The sequence below is a fragment of the Petaurus breviceps genome, unplaced genomic scaffold, assembly GCF_028583685.1.
Source record: "Petaurus breviceps papuanus isolate PSGF00001 unplaced genomic scaffold, PetGlider_PUasm1.0 216, whole genome shotgun sequence".
NCBI lineage: Eukaryota > Metazoa > Chordata > Mammalia > Diprotodontia > Petauridae > Petaurus > Petaurus breviceps.
The window spans coordinates 7,441,133-7,462,127 of record NW_027185867.1 but is presented as its reverse complement, the minus strand read 5'-3'; the positions used below and the strand labels follow the sequence as shown (position 1 = coordinate 7,462,127).

At 33.9% G+C, this 20,995-nt stretch overlaps 1 protein-coding gene across 12 annotated transcripts in view; it reads left to right on the top strand.

The window, feature by feature from the left end:
* The window catches only part of ERC1 (ELKS/RAB6-interacting/CAST family member 1), a 496,604-nt gene that overhangs the window by 254,458 nt on the left and 221,151 nt on the right, over window positions 1–20,995 (top strand). For 10 of the 12 annotated variants that reach the window (XM_069094346.1, XM_069094342.1, XM_069094339.1 and 7 more), the window contains 2 exons: window positions 5,358–5,489; window positions 16,711–16,871. In XM_069094346.1, the coding sequence (XP_068950447.1) occupies window positions 5,358–5,489; window positions 16,711–16,871 (293 nt within the window). The remainder of the gene's footprint in view (window positions 1–5,357; window positions 5,490–16,710; window positions 16,872–20,995) is intronic. The other 2 variants (XM_069094345.1, XM_069094344.1) reach the window with 1 other exon arrangement.

Sequence of the window (20,995 nt, the reverse complement as noted above, 5' to 3'; positions counted from 1 at the left end):
TTAGCCTAGGGGCAGGGAAGATCTTTAAAATTTACATTCGCATTACAAGGGGGGATGATGGAAGGGAGGGCAGGCTGGGGGGAAGGGAAATTGGGAGCACCCACTTTTGAAAAGGGACAGGATCAAAGTCTTTTACAATATATCTACTATGTTATTGTTTTGCATTAGCCACACATGTACATCCTATACTGAACTACTTATCTTTCCAGTAAGGGTAGGAGACAAGGGAGGAAGGGAATGAATCTGGAATTCAAAGTTTTAAAATCAAATACTCAAATATATGTATATATATATATATATATGTACATATATATATATATATGTACATGTATATGTACATACTATTATTAATACTATTTTACATGTAATTGGGAAATAAGATATGCAAGCACTGGGGCATAGAGATCCACTGGAAAAGTCAAAAGGGGTATGGGAGAAAATATGGCAGAGAGCAGATTGGAGGAGGGGATATCCTGCTATTATGGGGCGGTGGGTAGGGAAAAAACATGGATAAAATTTGTAACTCAAAATCTGGCGGAAATGAATGATGTAAGTCAGAAGTTAATAAAGAATTTAAAAAAAAAGAAAATAGGTACCAGCATTTTGATTTGGTGGTGTATATTGTTTGTTGTTCATCCTTCATTCTCAAGGAGGACCAGTGAAATCAGGAGGGTAATGTCTTGATTTACAAGTGAATTGGATTTAAGTATGCAAGGTCTGTGCAAAGTCATCAGCCTCATTCTCTCCTCTAGTGTCATTTGGAGTCCAGTGCCTAGACAGAGGTCAGGACAAGTGACGCTGGTCTTTTGGGTGGTGTATACAGATTAAATGAACTTCAGGGGTGGAGTGATGGTGGTGCAGAGTGGGCATGTAAGTGACAATAGAGAGCAGTAAGGATTCCAACTCCTTGACCTTGACCTTGGTGGGGGCAATGAGTGAAAATGCTACCAGGGCTAGAATGAAGGCCAAGGAAGCTATGTTTTCTGCAGGGAGCCCGGTCTCAGTAAGAGCCTGTAGATGAAAGGAATAGAAAAGGAAAAAAATTTAAATGAAAGCAAGTTAATTACTATGGAGCAAGCTTCCCAGAGAGTAAAGTGGAAGGGGTGGATAGGTATTGTGGGGGATGAAACAGGTTGTTGAGGGGGATAGGAATAAAGGAATGGGACATAGGAAAGGGAGAAATGGCTTCTGCATGCTCTGAGATGTGGAGGATACAACCAAGTGCACTATTCGTTATTTATTAAAGAATGAATTCATATTGGTTATCAACATCTGTAAGGGGGCTCATTCTCAAGTTGGAATCCTCCAAGGGTGTTCAATAACTCAGGCTAGGGGACTAGTTGAAGGAATTGATGGAATGATATTTCTCATTTTGCTTCCAGTCAGACAGGCTGAGGGAACAAGATGCAGTGATATCTCTTTTCCCATGTGGATAGGTATGGTCCCCTCTAAGATACGAAAGAGCAGGATGTGATGAAAATAAAAAGGAAAATTTCAACTTAAATAATTTGCCTGAACCGTAGATTTGAGAGGTACATTTTTTTTCATGCTCCCCTAATTTACTTATGATTTTACCCTTTATGTCTAAATCACTTACCTATTTTGTTCTTATCTTGTTATACAGTGTGGTTTATATGTTGGTCTATGTCTAGTTTCTTTCAGACTGCTTTCTATTCTTCCCAGCAACTTTTTTCAAGTGGTAAGTTCTTACCCCCCAATACTTGGATCTTTGACTTCATTAAACACTCAGGTATTAAATAGTAGATTTTCTACTGTTTACTGTGTAACTAATCTATTCAGCTTGTCCACTGTTCTGTTTCTTAGGCAAGATAAGGTTGTTTTGATGATTGCCACATTGTAATGTAGTTTTAAATCTGTTACTTCTAGGCCACCTTCCTTCACATTTTTTCATTGAATTTCTTGATATTTTTGACTTTTTGTTCTTCCAGTTGAATTGTTATTATTTTTTCTAGTTCTATAAAACAATTCTTTGGTAGTTTAAGATTTATTATATTGGCTTGGCTGATCCATAAGCTATTAATATTTCTAGAGTTGATTAGATCTGTTCCTGGATTTTTCCTGACAGATAGACTCCCAAGTATTTTATATTGTCTATAGGTATTTTAAGATTTCATTGCTTGCATGGTAAATTATGCTACTTTCTTCCCTAATGTTTAAATAATGTAGCATGTCTAGTGCAAATCCAGCTTTTTCATTGTGAATTATTGCTAGATTTTCTTTGATGAAGTTTCATTCAAAATATTTTCATTATAATTATATTAGTGACAATAATCTGTAATACCAGAGTCATTTTTGTTATTGCATTGTTGCTCACCTTTTGGTAGATTTGTCATGTATGCTAAGTAGATATTACAGTAGGTAAATAATTTAAATCCCCTGACCCTCAATTTCCTCATATGGAGGTGCTGCATGAGATGATTTCTGAGGTCCAGTGCATCTTTGTCATTGTCTGTTTCCAGAACAGTGTGGAATGCCCATTGTTCCAGGTTTCTTGCCAATGTCTTTTTTGGTTTACAGGATTCACCAAGAACTACTAATAATTTTATTTTGGTGGTGAAATTTTTTTCAAAGGTGAATGTGAGACTAGCAACAAGTCATCAGAAACCTGTTTTAAAATGAGAAATTTTATCTTTCTCTGAATACCTTTTCTTTTTGTAGGCTTCTCAATCTCAAGAAATTCTTCTACCACAAATGAAAAATAATTGTGTTTCTTTTATATTAGGGTTTTTTTTAAAGCTTTTGCATATTCAAATAAAACTCCATGTGAAATAGATTCTTATTTTCCGTTGGAAGAGTAAGCAAGCAAATTAAAAAAAAAATACTTGTTTTGGAACATCATTATTGTTGAGGTATCATAAAGTTCCACTATTTATTTCTGTGCCTTTTAACGTTTTAATCGTGTCTGACTTTTCATGACCCCATTTGAGGGTGTTTTTTTGCAAAGATGCTGAAGTGGTTTGCCATTTTATTCTCTAGCTCATTTTACAGATGAGGAACTCAGGCAAACAGGATTAAGTGACTTGTCCAGGGTCACACAGCTAGTAAATGTCTGAGACCAGATTTGAACTGAGGAAGATGAGTTTTCTGACTTTAGGTCAGCGCTACATCCACTGCACCACCTAGCTGTCCCATTTCTGGAACTACCTCCCTATATTTTTGGGTTAGGTGGAAGATCTGAGTATAAAGTAAATAAAAGGTAAATAAAACTCTATAGTTTCTCTTGGTAGGTTTGTTCTTAAGTGTCAAAAAAAATAGCTAAATTTTTTTTATTGACTGGATTTCTCCTATCATGTTCTGAAGAAGAAATCTCTGTCATCAGTGTTTGCATTGTGACTAGTCTGGCTTATTTAATTCAGTGAAAATGTCTACTAATACTCATTTCAGGTAACGTCTTGATGTAAATTGTATAATAAAATGAGTACCATTTTATCCCTTTCTCCCTTTTGTTGCCTTTTTTATTTCCTGTGGCACTTGTTTCTTTTTCTTCATATGAGGGAAAAACACTTTTGAAACTGATTTTTGACAGTGTCATCAGAGGGCTTTCATCAGATGTCTTTCATCCAATCAAATGGACTTTCTCTATGAACTGAACTATGAGCTAGCCTTAATTACTGGTTTATGTAAATGTAGTGTGTCAATTTACACTTTCCATCATTTAGATTTCTTTGATCCTTCTTTAGCAGTTCTTCACCATTCACTTTTCTATTAATCCTTCACAAATTATTAGCTCTCTAAACTATTTCTTAACCTATACAAGAGAGAAAATTAAATTTTGTTAACTTATCCTAATGTTTTTACCTGTGTGCTCCTAGAATGGTATGTCTAAATTTTTTTAAAAAAAGATATTCACAAAGATATAATTAAAATGAAAGAAACTGTTAACATTTGGATCTTGGAAGTAATTTTTTAAAAACTATATTAAATTTCATCATTTCATGTTATTGTTGACAAGGCTGTCAGAGAGGTATTTGAGGAGACTGACCTATCATTAATTACATTCTTACTCTCTTCCCAGTATTTTTTCATTTAGATCTACTTTCAACGCAGAAGACTAACATCTTTTTAAAAAGTGATATTGTTTCAAATGTTAACTAGATTTGAAATATGTCATTCTCTGAAGTTTTCTCATTCTGAGAAAAAATAGTAAACAAAAGATTACTGAACCTTTTTATTTTAGAATTGAAGCAAACTAATAAATGTGTTTATCCTTTTAGTTTCTGCTTCCTGCCCCACAGATAGGAGAAATTTTTACCTAGAAGTGATTAGGAGCTCAAGGCTCAGAAGACTCACATCTTCCTTTTTTACGTATAAAAACAAATAGTAAATTAAATTAGTGAATTGCACAAAATAGATATCTTAATCCCTTCCATTTTTTGAATTCCATCATTATTATTGAAAATAGCCAATCATTTTTTCCTGAATCCTAAGAAGTAGCACATTTTCTCAGTTCTTTGGGCTAGGCATGACAGTGAAGTTGGGAGACAGGTTTGCTGTTGTAACTGTGAATTGAGTGAATCCAGCCCTTCAGTATACTTTATTCTCAGAATAACTTATTCTTCTTTCAAGATCTCATTCAAGATAAGTTATCTTAGTATCTTGGGATTTTGGATCAATTTCCTTGACTTTCTTACATCTTTCTTATGAATAAATCATAACTTCAGCAGTATTGAGAACAGATTCTTTTGAGAACAAATGAACCTACCTGCTAATGAGAATTTTTAAGGATCAGTGATGAGTTGGAACACACAGGCCAAAACTCTCACTTATGTTTGAGGTGGGGGTTTTCAGTCAGTGTACAGAAAATTTTTTCTGGAATCATATGAAGCTATATATTCCTCAAACATCTGTGATTGTCTTCTTTAAAATATGTTAGAATTCTTTTGTGAGAATACAAAAATTGTTAAGACTATGTTCTTCTTGACCTCCGCTTTGTTTGTCTTGCCTGGAAGAAACAGAGTCCATGGGCCTTCAGCTTAGCTATTTGGGCCCCATTTCAATTGGCTATAAACCCAGATTATGAGTTCCAAAATATCTCCATTCCTTAATAAAGAAATTCTGCTACCTGTGCTAACACAAGTAGTTTTATTGGCGCGATTGCATCAAGCAAGTTCATCATCCAGCATATTTGTCTTGCTTTGCTTTCTTATCCCCTAAGTCTTTATTACTTCTTCTTTCTTCCTTTCTTCTTTCCTTTCCTATATGGAGACTTTTTTTCTGTTTCATGAGTTTGCTTCTGGGAGGAAAGAATTATTTTAGCCATTATCACTTTCTTGAAAAACAGGCTCTTCTTCTGGTCTGCATTGGACTACTTCATCCCATCTTCCATCATTTTCCAGGACAATCTCCGTAAGAAGGATGACAGAATTGAAGAACTAGAAGAGGCACTAAGAGAAAGTGTACAGATAACTGCTGAACGAGAAATGGTGCTAGCCCAAGAGGAGTCAGCCAGAACCAGTGCTGAAAAACAGGTCTGCAATTTTATAAATCACTGGCATTTCTGCTCAGTGAATTTAAGGTGCCATTCAGTTGGTAACTTCTTAGTTCTAGGTAGCATCTTTCACAGATCTCAACACAAGGCCATGTATAAGTGCTGTTCCAGAAGTTGGTGAAGCATCTCTTTAACATAAGTGTATGGGGATTTAAATATATATATATATATATCATAAGATCTTTAAGTCAAATTGTAACAGTGCTCTTCTCTGAGGCATTGGTGTCCTATATGTTTGTGCATCTTTTTAGCTACTGAAATCATTGAAATTGATTGACCATTTTTATTAGAATATTTTTATTAGTTAGAGTTTTTATTGAAGAGCATTTTGAATAACTTTTTTGGTATGCATTTTCATATTACATTGTAAATTCTTTGAGAGCAGGGAACATAGATTTTTCATTTTTTTTTATTCTGTATACTCAGTAAAACAACTCAGGTTCTCAACTTAGATTTTTTAAATTTATTTTTATCCCACTACCCCATCTTTCTGTTCTTCGTTAATAAGAACATTCATATGGTAATTAGCAAGGAAAAGTTAAAAAGAATGAAGTGCCATTGTTCATATTCACTGTAGGGGCCTTATATCAGTTATACTTTTTCCCTTACTGAGTTGACTTTTGTGAATTTAATTATCTTTTTTTTTTTTTGGTTGATTTTCCTGCCTTAAGTTGGGAATATTTAATACAGTTTTTGTGAGATTTTTTTTTCCTTTTGCGGCAAGTTGAGAAATTAGAAGGAACATTCATCCAAGACTGGAAGCGTATTCCCTTTTAGTTATATTTTACTCATTTTTTTTCTCACGTTCTTTCCTTCATTTTAAAAAGTCTTAATTTTCCCCCTCCTATTTGAGATTTCTTTTATTCCCTGTTTTTCACCTTTCACTATTTTGTGAAAATGTTCACTCTGAAGTTATCTTCACATAGATATAGATTTTATTAATTTTAGAAATAGGTTTTATCTGTATTACCTCTTCACTGCAGTGGTTGCATGCTGCTGTCAAACAGGTTTATTCTTCAAACTTTTTGTTGCCTGACCTGATTATAATTTACTTTTAATACCATCTTTTTCTTTCTTATTTATTTTTTATTCTATTATTTTCTATTTTTTTTATTATTCTTTTATTCTGCTATTCCCTGTCTGAAGCTATTCAATGATTTAGTCCATAAGACCAATCATTTGGCTTCTAAATGGTTCAAGGTATGAAGAAATCACTTTTTTTGTTTCTGTCTCAGAAATTCCCCTATCCTCTTCTCCTAACTTGTTTTTATTTATTTACTCTCTTACAATCCTAGTATAAACACTAATAATCCAGTATTTTGCCTTATTGTGCTACTTAGACGCTCAACAAATTTCTGAAATCTTTTTTAAAAAAGAAGTGTTTGGGGTTGAGGTTTTTTTTTTTTACTTGGAAAAAACAATCCTAATAAAATTGTATCAAAGTTCCAAAATTTAGCACCTGTACATAGAAGAAAAACTCTTTAGAAGAAATTGCTTTTACTTCTTGAAATATGAACATCTTTGATTTTTCAAACAATGTTAGTAGAAATATAATCTATAGACTACTTGGTATCTATATTATCTCTACCTACCAAAAATTATATATTGAAAGTAATATTGTCCCCATCCTAATAATTCTGTTATAGAAATATATATACTTGTGTATATATATATATATATATGTATTACTATAGCATTGCTATCTTTCATAATCTTACTCGTGGCAAATATTTACTCTTTGAGAGTAGATTGAATTTTTGGAAAAAATCAAAACTTATATTTATCTAAGTCTCATAAATATAGTGATTATTCAAGATGAGTAAATTTTTTTTATTTTAAAAACAAAGCAAGGGGTGGCTAGGTGGCTCAATGAATAGAGCACCGGCCCTGGAGTCAGGAGGACCTGAGTTCAAATCCAGCCTCAGACACTTAACACAAAACTAGCCGTGTGACCTTGGGCAAGTCACTTAACCCCAATTGCCTTAACTTTCCCCCTACAAAAAGCAAAAAAAAAAAAAACCCAACAAAGCAAAATAGCAGACATAACTAGGAAAGTCATAGAAAGACTTCTTTTCTTGTAGAAAATATCATCTAATAGTGATCATAATTTTGAAAAAGGAATTTTTAGCATATTTTGAGTTAATGGCAGTTTAATGTAATCACTGGTAAAATGATGACTACTTTGAGAAATCATATACATTTGAGTTTATAAGTTCTGAAATAATTCTTTAACAGTCAACTTAGTCACAGCGTTATCACTATCAGAGAGCTGGGATGAGAATTCATGATATCTCAGTTTACAGACTGATATTCAAACATTGGACCATCTTCCCTTATCTGACCTTGGGTTTATCCTATTATCCTGTCAAAAAATTCATACCAGTACTTTAGTTTATACTTGAGTGGAGCTAAACCACTTGGTTATGCACTCCCTAGGATCATGCATCTTCATCTACCATTTTCCACCTGCTCTGCTGTCTTCCAAATCATACTACCAGAGTATGGCTGAGAAGAGGTAAGCCACTTAACTGTGTACTTCTTAAAGCCTTGAGTACATGTGCTCTCTCACCCTTAATTCTGCCTTTTGCAGTCTTTCCCTGGTAATTGTAGTCAAATCACCATATGTGTACATAAGCTATGTACAGAGTAGATGGAAAATAATTTCTTCTGTTGAGGCTGATGAGACTGGGAAAAGAAGCCAGGGAAACTTAGGGGAAGAGGAGAGGAGGAAGAACATTTCAGTTAGTATAAAAGCTTGAAGAGAGATATGGAGTGTCATTTGGGAGGAATAGAGAGTAGAGCATGAAAAGTAATGTGTAAGCACATTGAAAGGGTTGTAAGGGACCTTGTTGTGGAGCACTTTAACTGCCCAACATTGCAACTTCATCTCCGATACTAGAAGTCACATGGAGCCACTGGAATAATTCTGTGAAGGGTGTGTTAATAGATTGATCTACTTTTTCATTCATATCTTTATGACTGATCAGACCATCAGTCCCTTCCTATTTCCCCAGTAGAATGTTAACTTCTTGAGGGCAAGGACTCTATCCTTTTGCATTTTGTATCCCTAGCACTTGGTGTCGTGTTTGATGCTTTTTTCAGTTTTGGATTCAGTTGTAAAATATATTTAATTCATCTCATAAATTCTCTAATAACAAGATGGCTAGCTGGACAAAGAACAAGCTACTGTAGTTCTCACCAAACTGAACAATGAGCAATAAGTCCAATAAAAAGTATAGTAGATGATTTCTTCTACCTTAGAATAGTATAAGAGGTCTTAGCAATCAATGAAGGAAAGTGCGTTTTCATCTGTTTGGGGGGGACTTCAAACTTGGTTATTATAATTTCTTTTCATTCAGTTGACAAAATGATATATTTAGTTTATTATTTATGACTGTGAATGGTCTTAATGTAAAGAAAATGATTACATAATGGATCAAGATGCAAAATTCATTAATACATTGTTTGCAGGAAGCATACTTAATGAATGTGTGTATATGTAGATTAAAATTAATAATTTGAGATAAAACAAATTTTGCAGATATGTTTGATAAATCAACAGTTTTACTAATATACTTATATTTAGTATTATATATAATAATTTATAATAATAATTTAGTAATATATTTATTAATTTATATTTATTTATTAGTTATATATATAATAATTTAGTAATATACTTATGTTAAAACATAACAAGAATTTGAATGATGAACAAAAACTAAATACCAGATACGTAACAATCCTTAATTTATAAGCATCACACAATTTGATAAATTCATTAAAAGATTGACAGTTACATAAAAAGATATAGGCAAAATATAATAGGCAGCCTCTGGTATTATCAGAATGTAGCAAAATAAATAGATCATGATAAAAATGCTTAATAGTCAAAATAGAATTTCAGATACACATAGAAAACTAAGAAGTAATGTACATATTGTATAGGTTGACATATATATTTCCTCTTATACATACATATACTTCCTCTTATACACAGACTGTTTAAGTACCCATGGAAAGCCCACAAAAATTTAACATATAAGGGATTTGTCCATTTGAAAAGACAGAAAATTATTTTCAGTATTTTCAGATCAAAATGAGAGGGAAAAAATTACACGAAAAAGATATAAAACTACATGAAGACTAAGTAATAATATGTTAGACAATTATCATGTTTTAAAAATTGTAAGGTTAATTGAAGCATACCCATGGAGGCCTGTGAGCTGAAGTAAAAACTTCTCTGGGACTCTGAGAACCCTGAAGGAGAGATGTTACCAGCCACATTCTAGGAACACTCAGTGAAAGTGTGTGTTGGGAGAGAGAGCTCAGAGCTTATACTGGCTATTAAAAAACAATATAGACTATGTAAAAGCCAATTACAACAGTAATGTCACAGATCAAATATATAACATGTGGCTAAAGGTGTTCATAGAAGCAAATTTAGTAAAAGTAAAAAATAGATTTTTAACTTTCCCTTAAAAGCATAAGAAAAGGAACAAAGCAACAGTCCACTGGAAATATTAAAAAACAGATTATGAAGTAAAGAGTAGAAAAAATAGAATAGAAAATAAAAATGTTGAATTGAAAAATAAAGCCAAGAAATATCTCTTTGAAAATACTGACAAATTGATAAAACATTAAACTTATTTTTTAATGGGGGAGGAAAAATGCAAATCAATACATAAAAATGAAAGACAATAAAGAGAAAATAAATTTAAAATGTTATTAGGTTGTACCACACAGCTTATTTTTTTTAAATGTATTACCTAATAAAATTATATTCCTGTATACCATTTTTCCCATATTTACCATTGAACTCTCCTTCATAAGAAAGAAAAACACTGACTGATTCTTGGGGCAGCTAAGTGGTGCAGTAAATAGAGCACTGGCCCTGGAGTCAGGAAGACCTGAGTTCAAATCCGTCCTCAGACACTTTACACACTTACTGTTAAAAAAAAGCTGTGTGACTTTGGGCAAGTCACTTAACCTTAATTGCCCTCCAAAAAGCAACCCCCTCCCAAAAAAAAAACCACTTAAAACCAAGGGACAAAGTTACCTCATCTGACAGCATATGCAAAATTTCATGTAATCTACCACAGAGGAAGAAATGTCATCATTGATACAACTATTTGAATTTATAAATGAACTAAACCTTCAAATAGGAAATCAGTCATTTGAATATCTTTTAAATTAATATTTTCAACTCTTGAGAGAAGACAAACTGTCAGAATTACCCCCACTTAAATCACCCTTACCTGGTAAGATTCAAAATTGAATAATTTCAGATTTTCTAATCTTGTGTGTGTGTGTGTGTGTGTATGTATGGGGGGGGAGAGAGAATATGTGTGTGTGTTGTATATTATCTGTAAGAAGTACTATCTAGTAGAAGCAGCTAGGTGACTCACTGGTTAGAGCACTGGGCCTGGAGTAAGGAAAAGCTGAGCTCAGATCCAGCCTCAGATACTTAACTCGCTGCATGATCCCACTCAAATCACTTAATCTCCTTTTGCCTCAATCCATCCACTGGAGGAGGAAGTGGCAGACCGCTCCGGTGTCTTTGCTGAGAAAACCCCATGGCCAGTATTGGCTACTATGGTTCATGGAGTCACAAAGATTTGGACTTTTTTGAACAACTGGACAACAAAAGAGAGTGAATATAATTTTAAAAATAAGTAAAATACAATCTAATTGAATAAAGCAGTACATACATATATAAAGTTCATCATCATAAGCATGCAGAGTTTTTTTTTACCAAGACTGGTTCAAGGAAGACTTATAAATATAATACTGTGAACATATGAACCCTTCCTTCTTGTCCCCCCTGCCCCATAATGATTACATCCACAGATGCAGAAAAGGCATTTCTTTCATGAAAATTCTTTGAGAAAAAGGTATGAGAAGGTCTTTTCCTTAGCACATTAAAAAGTACTCATCTTACTTAAAGAGCCAATATAATATTTAGTAGAAGAGCTCTTGGAGTATTCCTGTCTAAATAACTGGTATGAACCAAGAATACCCACTTTCACCACTATTACCTCAAATAAAATAATATTTGTAGGCATTTAGAACAATGCCTAGTGCATGTTTATGCTGAATAAGTGCATACTGCCTTCCTGCCTCCTTTCTTCTAGTTATCTTTTGTTTTTGTTTTTTTGAGACTGGATCTGTTTTTCTCAATTGGGCTAGAAGTACAAAATCCTGTCTGAGACCCAGTCCCACTATTGATTGTCATGGGACCTTTTTAACTTGCTTTATTTTCCAACCTGGACTGCTCCTCCTTTGGCAGCCTGGTGACTACTCCCAGGAACTCACCATATTGTTCTTTGTGGGGATACCTGATCCACTTAATGAACTGGAGCTCAGAATCTCCAAATGCAAGCATTCTACTACCCTCAGCCTTCCTCACAGTATAAATTACAGGCATATGCTATTATGACTGGCATAACTGTTTTTACTTGATAATAGTTTTGGAAATACTTATAATTTCAATTTGATGATGTCATATACCTGGAAAACCTAAAGATAGGAATAAAAAATAGAGAATAGATGAATTTGGCTATGTCCCAAGAAAAAAGATTAATCTACAAAAATATTTTGCATTATTTACTATCAATAAAGATCAGTAACACGTGACAAATAATGACGATTCTAAAATTAAAATCACTGAAATAAAGACATGAATAATTGGAGAGACATTTGTTTTTAGTGAGTGAGTTATAGTAATATAATATAGACATTCCATTCCATATTAACTTAAATATTTAATGCAGTAACAATGCCAAGGAGTTCCTTTTTAGAATTGGAGGGAACCACAATGAAACTTTTTTGAAAAAAATAAACTAACTGGAATATATAATGGGAATGCCAGCAACAAAGTTTTTTGCATTGTTCTCGTGTCAAAGCATTTATCAAAACTCATTTGGTCCTAGGAAAAGAAGAAAGAAAGAAGTCAGTGTGGTAGAAATAGTAGCCAGACATCCAACCAAGTGCATATAAAATATTAGTGTTTGATAAACCCCTTAGTAGTTTTCTATACTAATAAACTCAAGTGAATCCCACTGTGTGGTGGGTTTTAAAAAGGACTGTAACAAGACTACAAGAAAACAGACAATTGCTATCTATCTTAATTGTGGAGGAGAGGTGACTTGGATCACTTTGCTTAATTAAGCTTCTTACCAAGCCTTCATTAAACTGGTTTTTCTTCTCCAACTCCTTTCCTTTATTTTGTGAAGTGATATTGCTCATAATCTTCAACTGAAGATTAACCGAATTAAATTATCTCCTCACTTTGGATGTCTTTCATGATACCTTTGTTTGTTTCAGTTTATTTGGTATTTTTATTTTTTCCCCCAGTTACATATGAAAACAAATTTTAATATTTGTTTTTAGAACTTTAGAGTTCCAACATGTCTCCCTCCCTCCTCCCCCACCCCCCTATTGAGAAAACAAGCAATTTGATACAGGTTATACATGTGCAGTCATGCAAAACATATCTATAATAACCATGTTGTGAAAGAAAGCAGACAAAAAAAAAAAACCTTGAGAGAAATAAAGTAAAAAAAGTATGCTTCAATTTCCATTCAGATGCCATCAGTTTTGTCTCTGGATGAACTGCATTTTTCATCATATGTCCTTTAGAGTTGTCTTAGATCATTGTATTGCTGAGAATGGCCAAGTCATTCACAGATGATCATCTTACAATATTGTTATTACTTTGGACACAGTTTGTTCATAGTATATTTCACTTTGCATCACCTCGTGTAAGTCTTTCCTGTTTTTTCCTGAGAGCAACCTGCTCATCATTTCTTATAGCACAATAGTATTCCATAATGATCACATACCACAGTTTGTTCAGTCATTCCCCAATTGTTGGACATCCCCTCAACTTCTAATTCTTTGCTGCCAGAAAAGACCTGCTATAAATATTTTTATACATATAGGTCCTTTTCCTTTTTGTTTCTTTGTCTCTTTTGTATGACTTGTGTATGCATAGTTTTATAGCCCTTTGGGCATAGTTCCAAATTGCTCTACAGAATGACTGAATCAATTCACACCTCCACCAACAGTGCCTTAATGTCACATTTTTCCTACATCCCCTCCAACATGTTACTTTCCTTTTCTGTACTATTAGCCACTCTTAATAGGTACAAGGTAATACCTCAGAATTATTTAAATTTGCATTTCTCCAGCCTGTAGTAAGTTAGAGCATTTCTTCATATGTCACTTGGTAGCTGTGATTACTTCATCATGACAACCTTTGTATGTATCATCTATTTGACATTGGAATCTTTTACAACCTGACTCTAGTCTATCTTTATACATTATTTATAGGATCATAGATTTAGAGCTAGAAGGTACTTTAGAGGCAGAGTCTAAGCTCCTTATTGTGCAGAGGGCAAACTGACAATGAAAGGTCAAACAGCTATAAATGGTCAAAGCTAGTCAGTGTCTGAGGTAGTCATTGAAGTTCCTGACTCCAAGTCCAGTACTTTTATTCATGGAACCACAGAGGTGTATATAAATACTGTAAGTTGTGATTCAGTCAAACTGGACCTCTTCTTGTTCTTCACACAATAGCACTCCATCTCCCATCTATGTGTCTTTGCCTTGACCATACTCACTTTAATACTTAGCTCAAGTATCACCCTCTAAATTAAGCCTTTTTTTAATCCTTTCAACTGCTAATGTCTTCCTTCCATAAATATTTTTTTATTTACTGCCTCATATTTATTCATAGGCAGGATTCAAAACCCTAATTTTCCTGACTCTGGTGCCAATTTCCTACCTAATTTACCAGTGGTTCCTTTCCTCTGACATATATTGATTGTGTGATACTAGGGGAATCACTTCACCTCTCCATATTCTAGGAAGGAAAATTCTGCAAAAGGCAGAGAGGTTTCCATCTTTTTTCTGGAGTACGAGTGGTCCCACCAGAGGGTTCCCTGTGTGAGTAAAATTAGAACTACAGTCCCTTGTATTGATTTTTTATTTTTTCTGTGGTGCACACAGTAACTTAAATACTTCTAATATACCATGAAGTTCCACTCCAAGACATTTTACTTACCTCTTTTAAAAACTGATTTACCCCCAAATTATGAAGTTCCTAAGATCTCACTTCTTTCCAAAGATTACCACAAGATTTATGCAATGAAACGCAGGTTGGTGATTGGATTATTGTGGCTACTAATATGAGTTATTTTTAGCTACAAGATAAATTTTTAAAAAGATAATTCTTTACATATACTTTTGCTAGTTGCTTTTTCTAAACAGAAATACGTTTTTCTAAGGAAATACTTAATCTCTTTTAAAAGAATACTATTGGGCAGCTAGGTGGCGCAGTTAGTAGAGCGCCAGCCCTGGAGTCAGGAGGACCTGAGTTTGGATTCGGCCTCATACGCTTAACACACACACACACACACACAAACTAGCCATATGACCTTGGGCAAGTTACTTAACCCCAATTGCCCTCCAAAAAGCAAAAAAAAAAAAAAAGAATACTATTAAAAATGAAAAGACTTGAAAAATGTTTATACAATTCAGGTTCAGGTGATATTGATTCATAGCACAACATTGACTCAGTCATTTAATTTTTCGATTAGTGTGCAAAGACAAATGAGTTCCATAACGTAGGCTTCCTATGTCAGTTCTCACATTCAGTAGTTTGCCTTTTGATACCAAGAGTCTACCCTTCACACTTATTCTCAATATTCTTTAGAAGTACCATATCTACATTACAAATGATAAAACAGCAAGTTTGGAGGTTGGGGGAGGAGTTTGTCCAGCAATTATGTGTTGTGATCCATATACCCTATTAATAATCCATATTTGTCGTGTGATTGGTCTGCCACTGGCCATCCCCTAGTGCTAGAGGTACAATCTTACATTTTAGTAAGTAAATGTTAAAAGTTCTTTCTTTCACCCCTCCTTCACATTCCCCGTTACCTCACTTGTTAGGGAAAAGTTTATTGCCACAAAAATTACAGCTTGACAAGTAATAAACTTGGGATTGTTGCAGTTGGCTAGGTGTTTGATCACTGGAGGGTTTTTTTGGTTACTAAACAGATGTATTTTGTGGTGAACTTGCATTTTGCCTTCTAATTAAAATGAAAAATGCTAATGTGAATAATTTTCCTTGTGTGAATGTGTGGAAAAATGGAAATGGCTTATAAAGTCTATACTCTGCCTTCTGATTCTTCTTCTTGTCTTTTGTTTTAATCTCTCCCTACTTTCCTGATTTCTATTATTCCTTTCAATGTTTTTCTTAATATTTCTTACAGTTTCTGTCTGCCCAGATTTGGGATGCTACTCTGTTTTGTTTCTCGTAGTTTTTTTAAAGGAAAAATCGAGCAGACAATAAAAGTCTGGTTTGAAGGTTTAAAAGTGGCTCCCTGTTTTGTGCATCTTAATTGATACCTTCCTTTCTTTAAGGTGGAGGAATTGTTGTTGGCCATGGAAAAGGTAAAACAGGAGCTAGAGTCCATGAAAGCAAAGTTATCTTTAAAACAGGAGCTAGAGTCCATGAAAGCAAAGTTATCTTCTACTTTCTTTAAGGGTGCATCACTGATAGTTGTTTCTATTATCTTATTTGAGCATCCTTTTCTAATTTTGTCCTTTAACTTACACCATGATTTATAGAAGGTTGCTCAAAAATAAATTTTAAATACTCTTATCATTAAAAAAAAATACCAATCTCTGAGGTGTCAGAATATGGTGTCCTAGGTGGCTGATGAAGAAAGGAAAGATTTGTTGGTTTTTTGTTGTTGTTACCCTAACCCAAATACAAAGAAATGTGGTTGGTTGCTTATAAACTGTGACTTAAAAGTTCAGATGATATTATATTAACCATAAGGGCTCTTTAAGTGAGTCAGAAATCTTAGATCTATATTAGCGGTTTTCTTTGGATTTATTTGTTATTCTTTTTGTTGGGGGGGGGGAGGTAAGGCAATTGGGGTTAAATGACTTGTTCAAGGTCACACAGCTAGTGTGTCAAGTGTATGGGGCTGGATTTGAACTCAGGTCCTCTTGACTCCAGGGCCAGTGCTCTATTCACTGTGCCACCTAGCTGCCCCTATTTGGATTTATTTCTTCCTAGATTTATGTCACATTTCATAAGGTCTTAATGCATTCATTTGCGGCCATGACTTAGATATTTTTTGATGATTGTGTTCTATTTTTTCTCGTTCCCATGTTTCTTAAAGGTGGAGGAATTGTTGTTGGCCATGGAAAAGGTAAAACAGGAGCTAGAGTCCATGAAAGCAAAGTTATCTTCTACTCAACAGTCATTAGCAGAGAAGGAAACTCATTTGACTAATCTTCGGGCAGAAAGAAGGAAACATTTGGAAGAGGTCTTGGAGATGAAGTAAGTGCTTATAATTTAATTCATACAAATATGTATTAGAAATCTTCTCTCATATTGCTTTTATCTTTTCTTATCGTTGTTCATTAGCACTTAGAGAGTTACAAAATTTTGGAGGTGGCAAGGATGTTAGGCCTTGTAGGTCAACCTAAAAAGAACCCACCATTATAAAATACCAAACTTAGCCTGTGCTTGAATACTTCCTATGATGAATTACCTCCTTTCTCTTCTCCTAAGGCACTTTTGAGTGGCTTTAATTGTCAGAAAATTTTTCTTTACTTCAAGCTTGAAATTGCTGCCTTGAGATTTGTATCCATTGTTCCTGGTGCTGCTTTCTTGAACCAAACAGAGAAAAGTCCCTCTTCTACTTGAAAACTCTTCACATTCTTGAAGACTTCTATCAGATCTCTTCTCTGGGCCCCAAATCCTAAGCTCCTTAAATTGTTCCTCATATAACATGGACTCAGGATCTTGTCAGCATCCCCATTGCTTAGCTTATCAATGTCCACCTTAAATTGTTGTCGCCAGAACAGAAGACAATACTTCTGGTATAATCTGACCAGTAAAGGGTATAACTATCACTTGCTGATTTTGTGGAAAGTATACCTTCCACTGCTACCCAAAGGCACATTTAGGTCTTTTGTTTGTCATGTCATACTCCTAACTCATATTGAACTTGTAATCCACTAGTATGCCTAGATCTTTTACTGATAAGCTGCTTTCTAAGTATGTTCATTCTATTCTATATAATTCACATTTATATCTTTAAAGTTGTGTGATCCCTGAGAGAGTTGAAGGGAAAAAAAAAACTTGTCCAGAAAGCTTTATGAATGATGAACCTATACCAGTTTCCCCCATCATTTCAGTTACCAGTTTCCCAGGGAAAATATTCTTATTGTTATATGACTTACCTTCATTTCTTTCTAATTAATGATTCTTGACTGTTATAATATTGAAAATTCACATCACTGTAACATTTTATGGGTACAGATTTCCTTACATACTAAAGAACACTTGTGTAATTGATCCTTACAACTATGTTATGAGTTAAGTAGTCTAAATATTTTATTACTGTTTTCCATATGAAAACATTTATATTTTAAATTTTAAAATTCATTCTATTTATAAATCCACTTTTCAAAATCTGTTTCTAGGGTTTCTTCTACTACACCTTGCTGCTTAATCCTTGTTAATGCTAGATTTAATGCTTGGCAATTCTTCGGGCTTCCTATGTTTTAATAATCTTAGGTGTGATTTTTAAAAATGGAGTGGTTGAAAAGACACTAGATTTTAAAGTAGTATTTACTTTCAAGATCTACCTACTAAATGTACTATAGTGGAAGGAAGAGATAAAATGTAAAACAAAGGGAAAATACCTAACGTGACTGAGGGAAATCATCCCAGGTATCAAGAGATTCGACACTGGAAGCATGTGTCTTTTTAAAAATAAATGCTTATTGTTGGAGTTAACTGATGGGAAATTCTCAGGAAAGACTAACGAGGCATATCCTTTGAGGAAGAAGCAGCTTCTTGTTCTCTATTCTTTACACAAATGCCATCAGGTGAGAGAGTAATCCAGCATGAGTCAGAGGAAGAGGAGATTGCTGAGAGGTGCTGATGAAGCTAAGCTATTTGTTAAGCTGACATAAATAATGGAGAAGTCTGCTGTCTTCTTTAGTAGTTATTTATGTTTTCATAATCCTCTTTTTTCTACACCATTAATATCTGTGATGTTTTTCTAACTTCCCCTCTTAAAGATAACCCCCAAAATTGATTCGTCAGGCTCAGCAATTGTGTCATTTCACTCATAGACTTGGTCTGGTTCAGCCGCTCCTTAACTGTGTATGTTTTCTTTAGAGTCTTTTCTGCTTCCTCATGTAACACATCAAATCCTGTGGTATTCAAATCCAAATGTGCTTCTACTTTTTGTTAATGGAGAAAGTTTGAAATTATATCAAAGGAAGATATGAAAGTATATTAGCTTCTGATCACTTTTGTCTTTACTTGGTAAATCTAAGACTAAACCAAATACTAGAAAAATATCCTGTTTTGGAATATCCTGCTCAGATTTGGTGAAGAAATTAGATATAAGTGGTGTGGGTAGAGTATGTGACTTTTTTTTCCCCATATCTGGGTTTTATGATTGCAATTTTTGAGCAATATTTTACAAATAAATGATCACCCTAAATTTGGAGAGTTATTCGATTATTTAGTATGGTGGTAAACTGAGCCTGACAATGGTTCATTAGAAATGTTTTTGTTATTTAGCCAGGCCTCAAAAGAAAAGGAACATTTTTATTGGCAGAACCAGCATTGGTTCCCCTAGTCTTTGTGTTGTGGTTTTTTATTTTATTTTTTGTCCTTTAAAAAATTTCATAAAAAAAAACTTAGCTAAATGGAAGCATGCAATTTAGATTATGACGTCTATTATCAAGAGATCTGGATCAGTTCCTATTCCTTAATTCTTCAACCAGGTTTCTGTTGCAGTTCTCATTCCTGGCATACCCACTGCAGAACTATATAGCTTAAAAATTATACTTTTTATTTTTAAGAAAACATTTTTTATTGACCTACAAATTTGACTATCCTGAGAGTTGATGTGTGGGAAGGAATACCTCTCAGGTGTATATGAAAGTTATAGCAACCTAAAATGATACATCTTATATCCATTTTGTTGACAAGTAATTGAGCTGAACCACCATTTCAGGGCTTTATTAATATATACATAATGGAAGCACATGCATGTTGTTCCTTCTGTCTCTCCATATTTATCTTCTTTTTCTGGAATTGTTTATATCTCTTGATTTTATTCTTTTTCTCTCTCTTCTGAATCTTATAATTAGTCAATAAGTACTATTAAGCATTTACTATATGGCAGGCAAATCTATACTAAGCTCAGTAAATTAAATTAAGATCCAGCCATTGGGGGGGGGAGTGGAATAGGGGAGGGGTGTGACACAGAAACAAAACAACAAAATACATTGATTTAAAAAAAGAAAACTAAATTACTAATATCAAAAAATGAAAATGGAAAGTTGCAACTGAGGTAAAATAAAAAAACATATTTAGTAGGAGCTGTTTTGCCCAACTTTATTACAATAAAATTGACAGTCTAAATGAAATGGTTGAATATTTTTAAAAAATATAAATTGTGAGGCAGCTAGGTAGAGCAGTGAATAGAGCACTGGCCCTAGAGTCAGGAGGACCTATGTTCAAATATGGCCTCAGACACTTAACAAGGTCACTTATGTGACCTTGAGCAAGTAACCTAACCCATTTCCTTGCTTTCCCCCCTCCAAATACATACATATACACACACATATGTATATGTAAATTGTTCAGATTAACAGAACTGAAAATAGAACTCTAAGAAAAATTGAGCAAGCTACAAATGAGCTTCATGAGAAAAAAAGAACCCAGAATCAGGTGGATTTACACAAGCAAATTTTACCACACATCTAGAGGACCAATTAATTCCAGTTGTTGTTGATTAGTCAGTCATGTCTGACTTTTCATAATCACATTTGGGGTTTTCTTGGCAAAATGCTGGAGAGGTTTGCCATTTCTTTTGCCAGCTCATTTTACAGAAGAAGAAACTGAGACAGCCAAGGTTACATGACTTGCCCAGAGTCACACAGCTAGTTTGAGGCCATATCTGATTTCAGGTCCTTCCGACTCCAGTTCTAGCACTCTATCCACTGAGCCACCTATCTGCTTCAGTTAATTCTGATATTATATAAAATATTTGGAAAAAATAAATAAGAAATAAGTCCTACTACATTCCTTCTTGACATCAATTTTTTCTTGATGTCTAAGCCAGAGAGTCAAAACAGAGAAAGAAAACTGTAGACAATATCCCCAATGAATATTGATGTAAAAATTTAAATAAAATATTAGTAATGCGATTACAGCAATATACTGCAAAGATCATATATTATGACCAAGATCTATTTCTACCAAAAATTTAAGGGCTGCTTCTATATTAGGAAAGCCATACGCATTATCAACTAAATTAATTTATAAAAACAACAAAATGATTATTTCTGTAGAGACTGAAAAAGCTTTTGATAAAATACTTATTCCTTAAAAAAAAAACAGCACTGGAAAACATTGAAATTAATGGATAG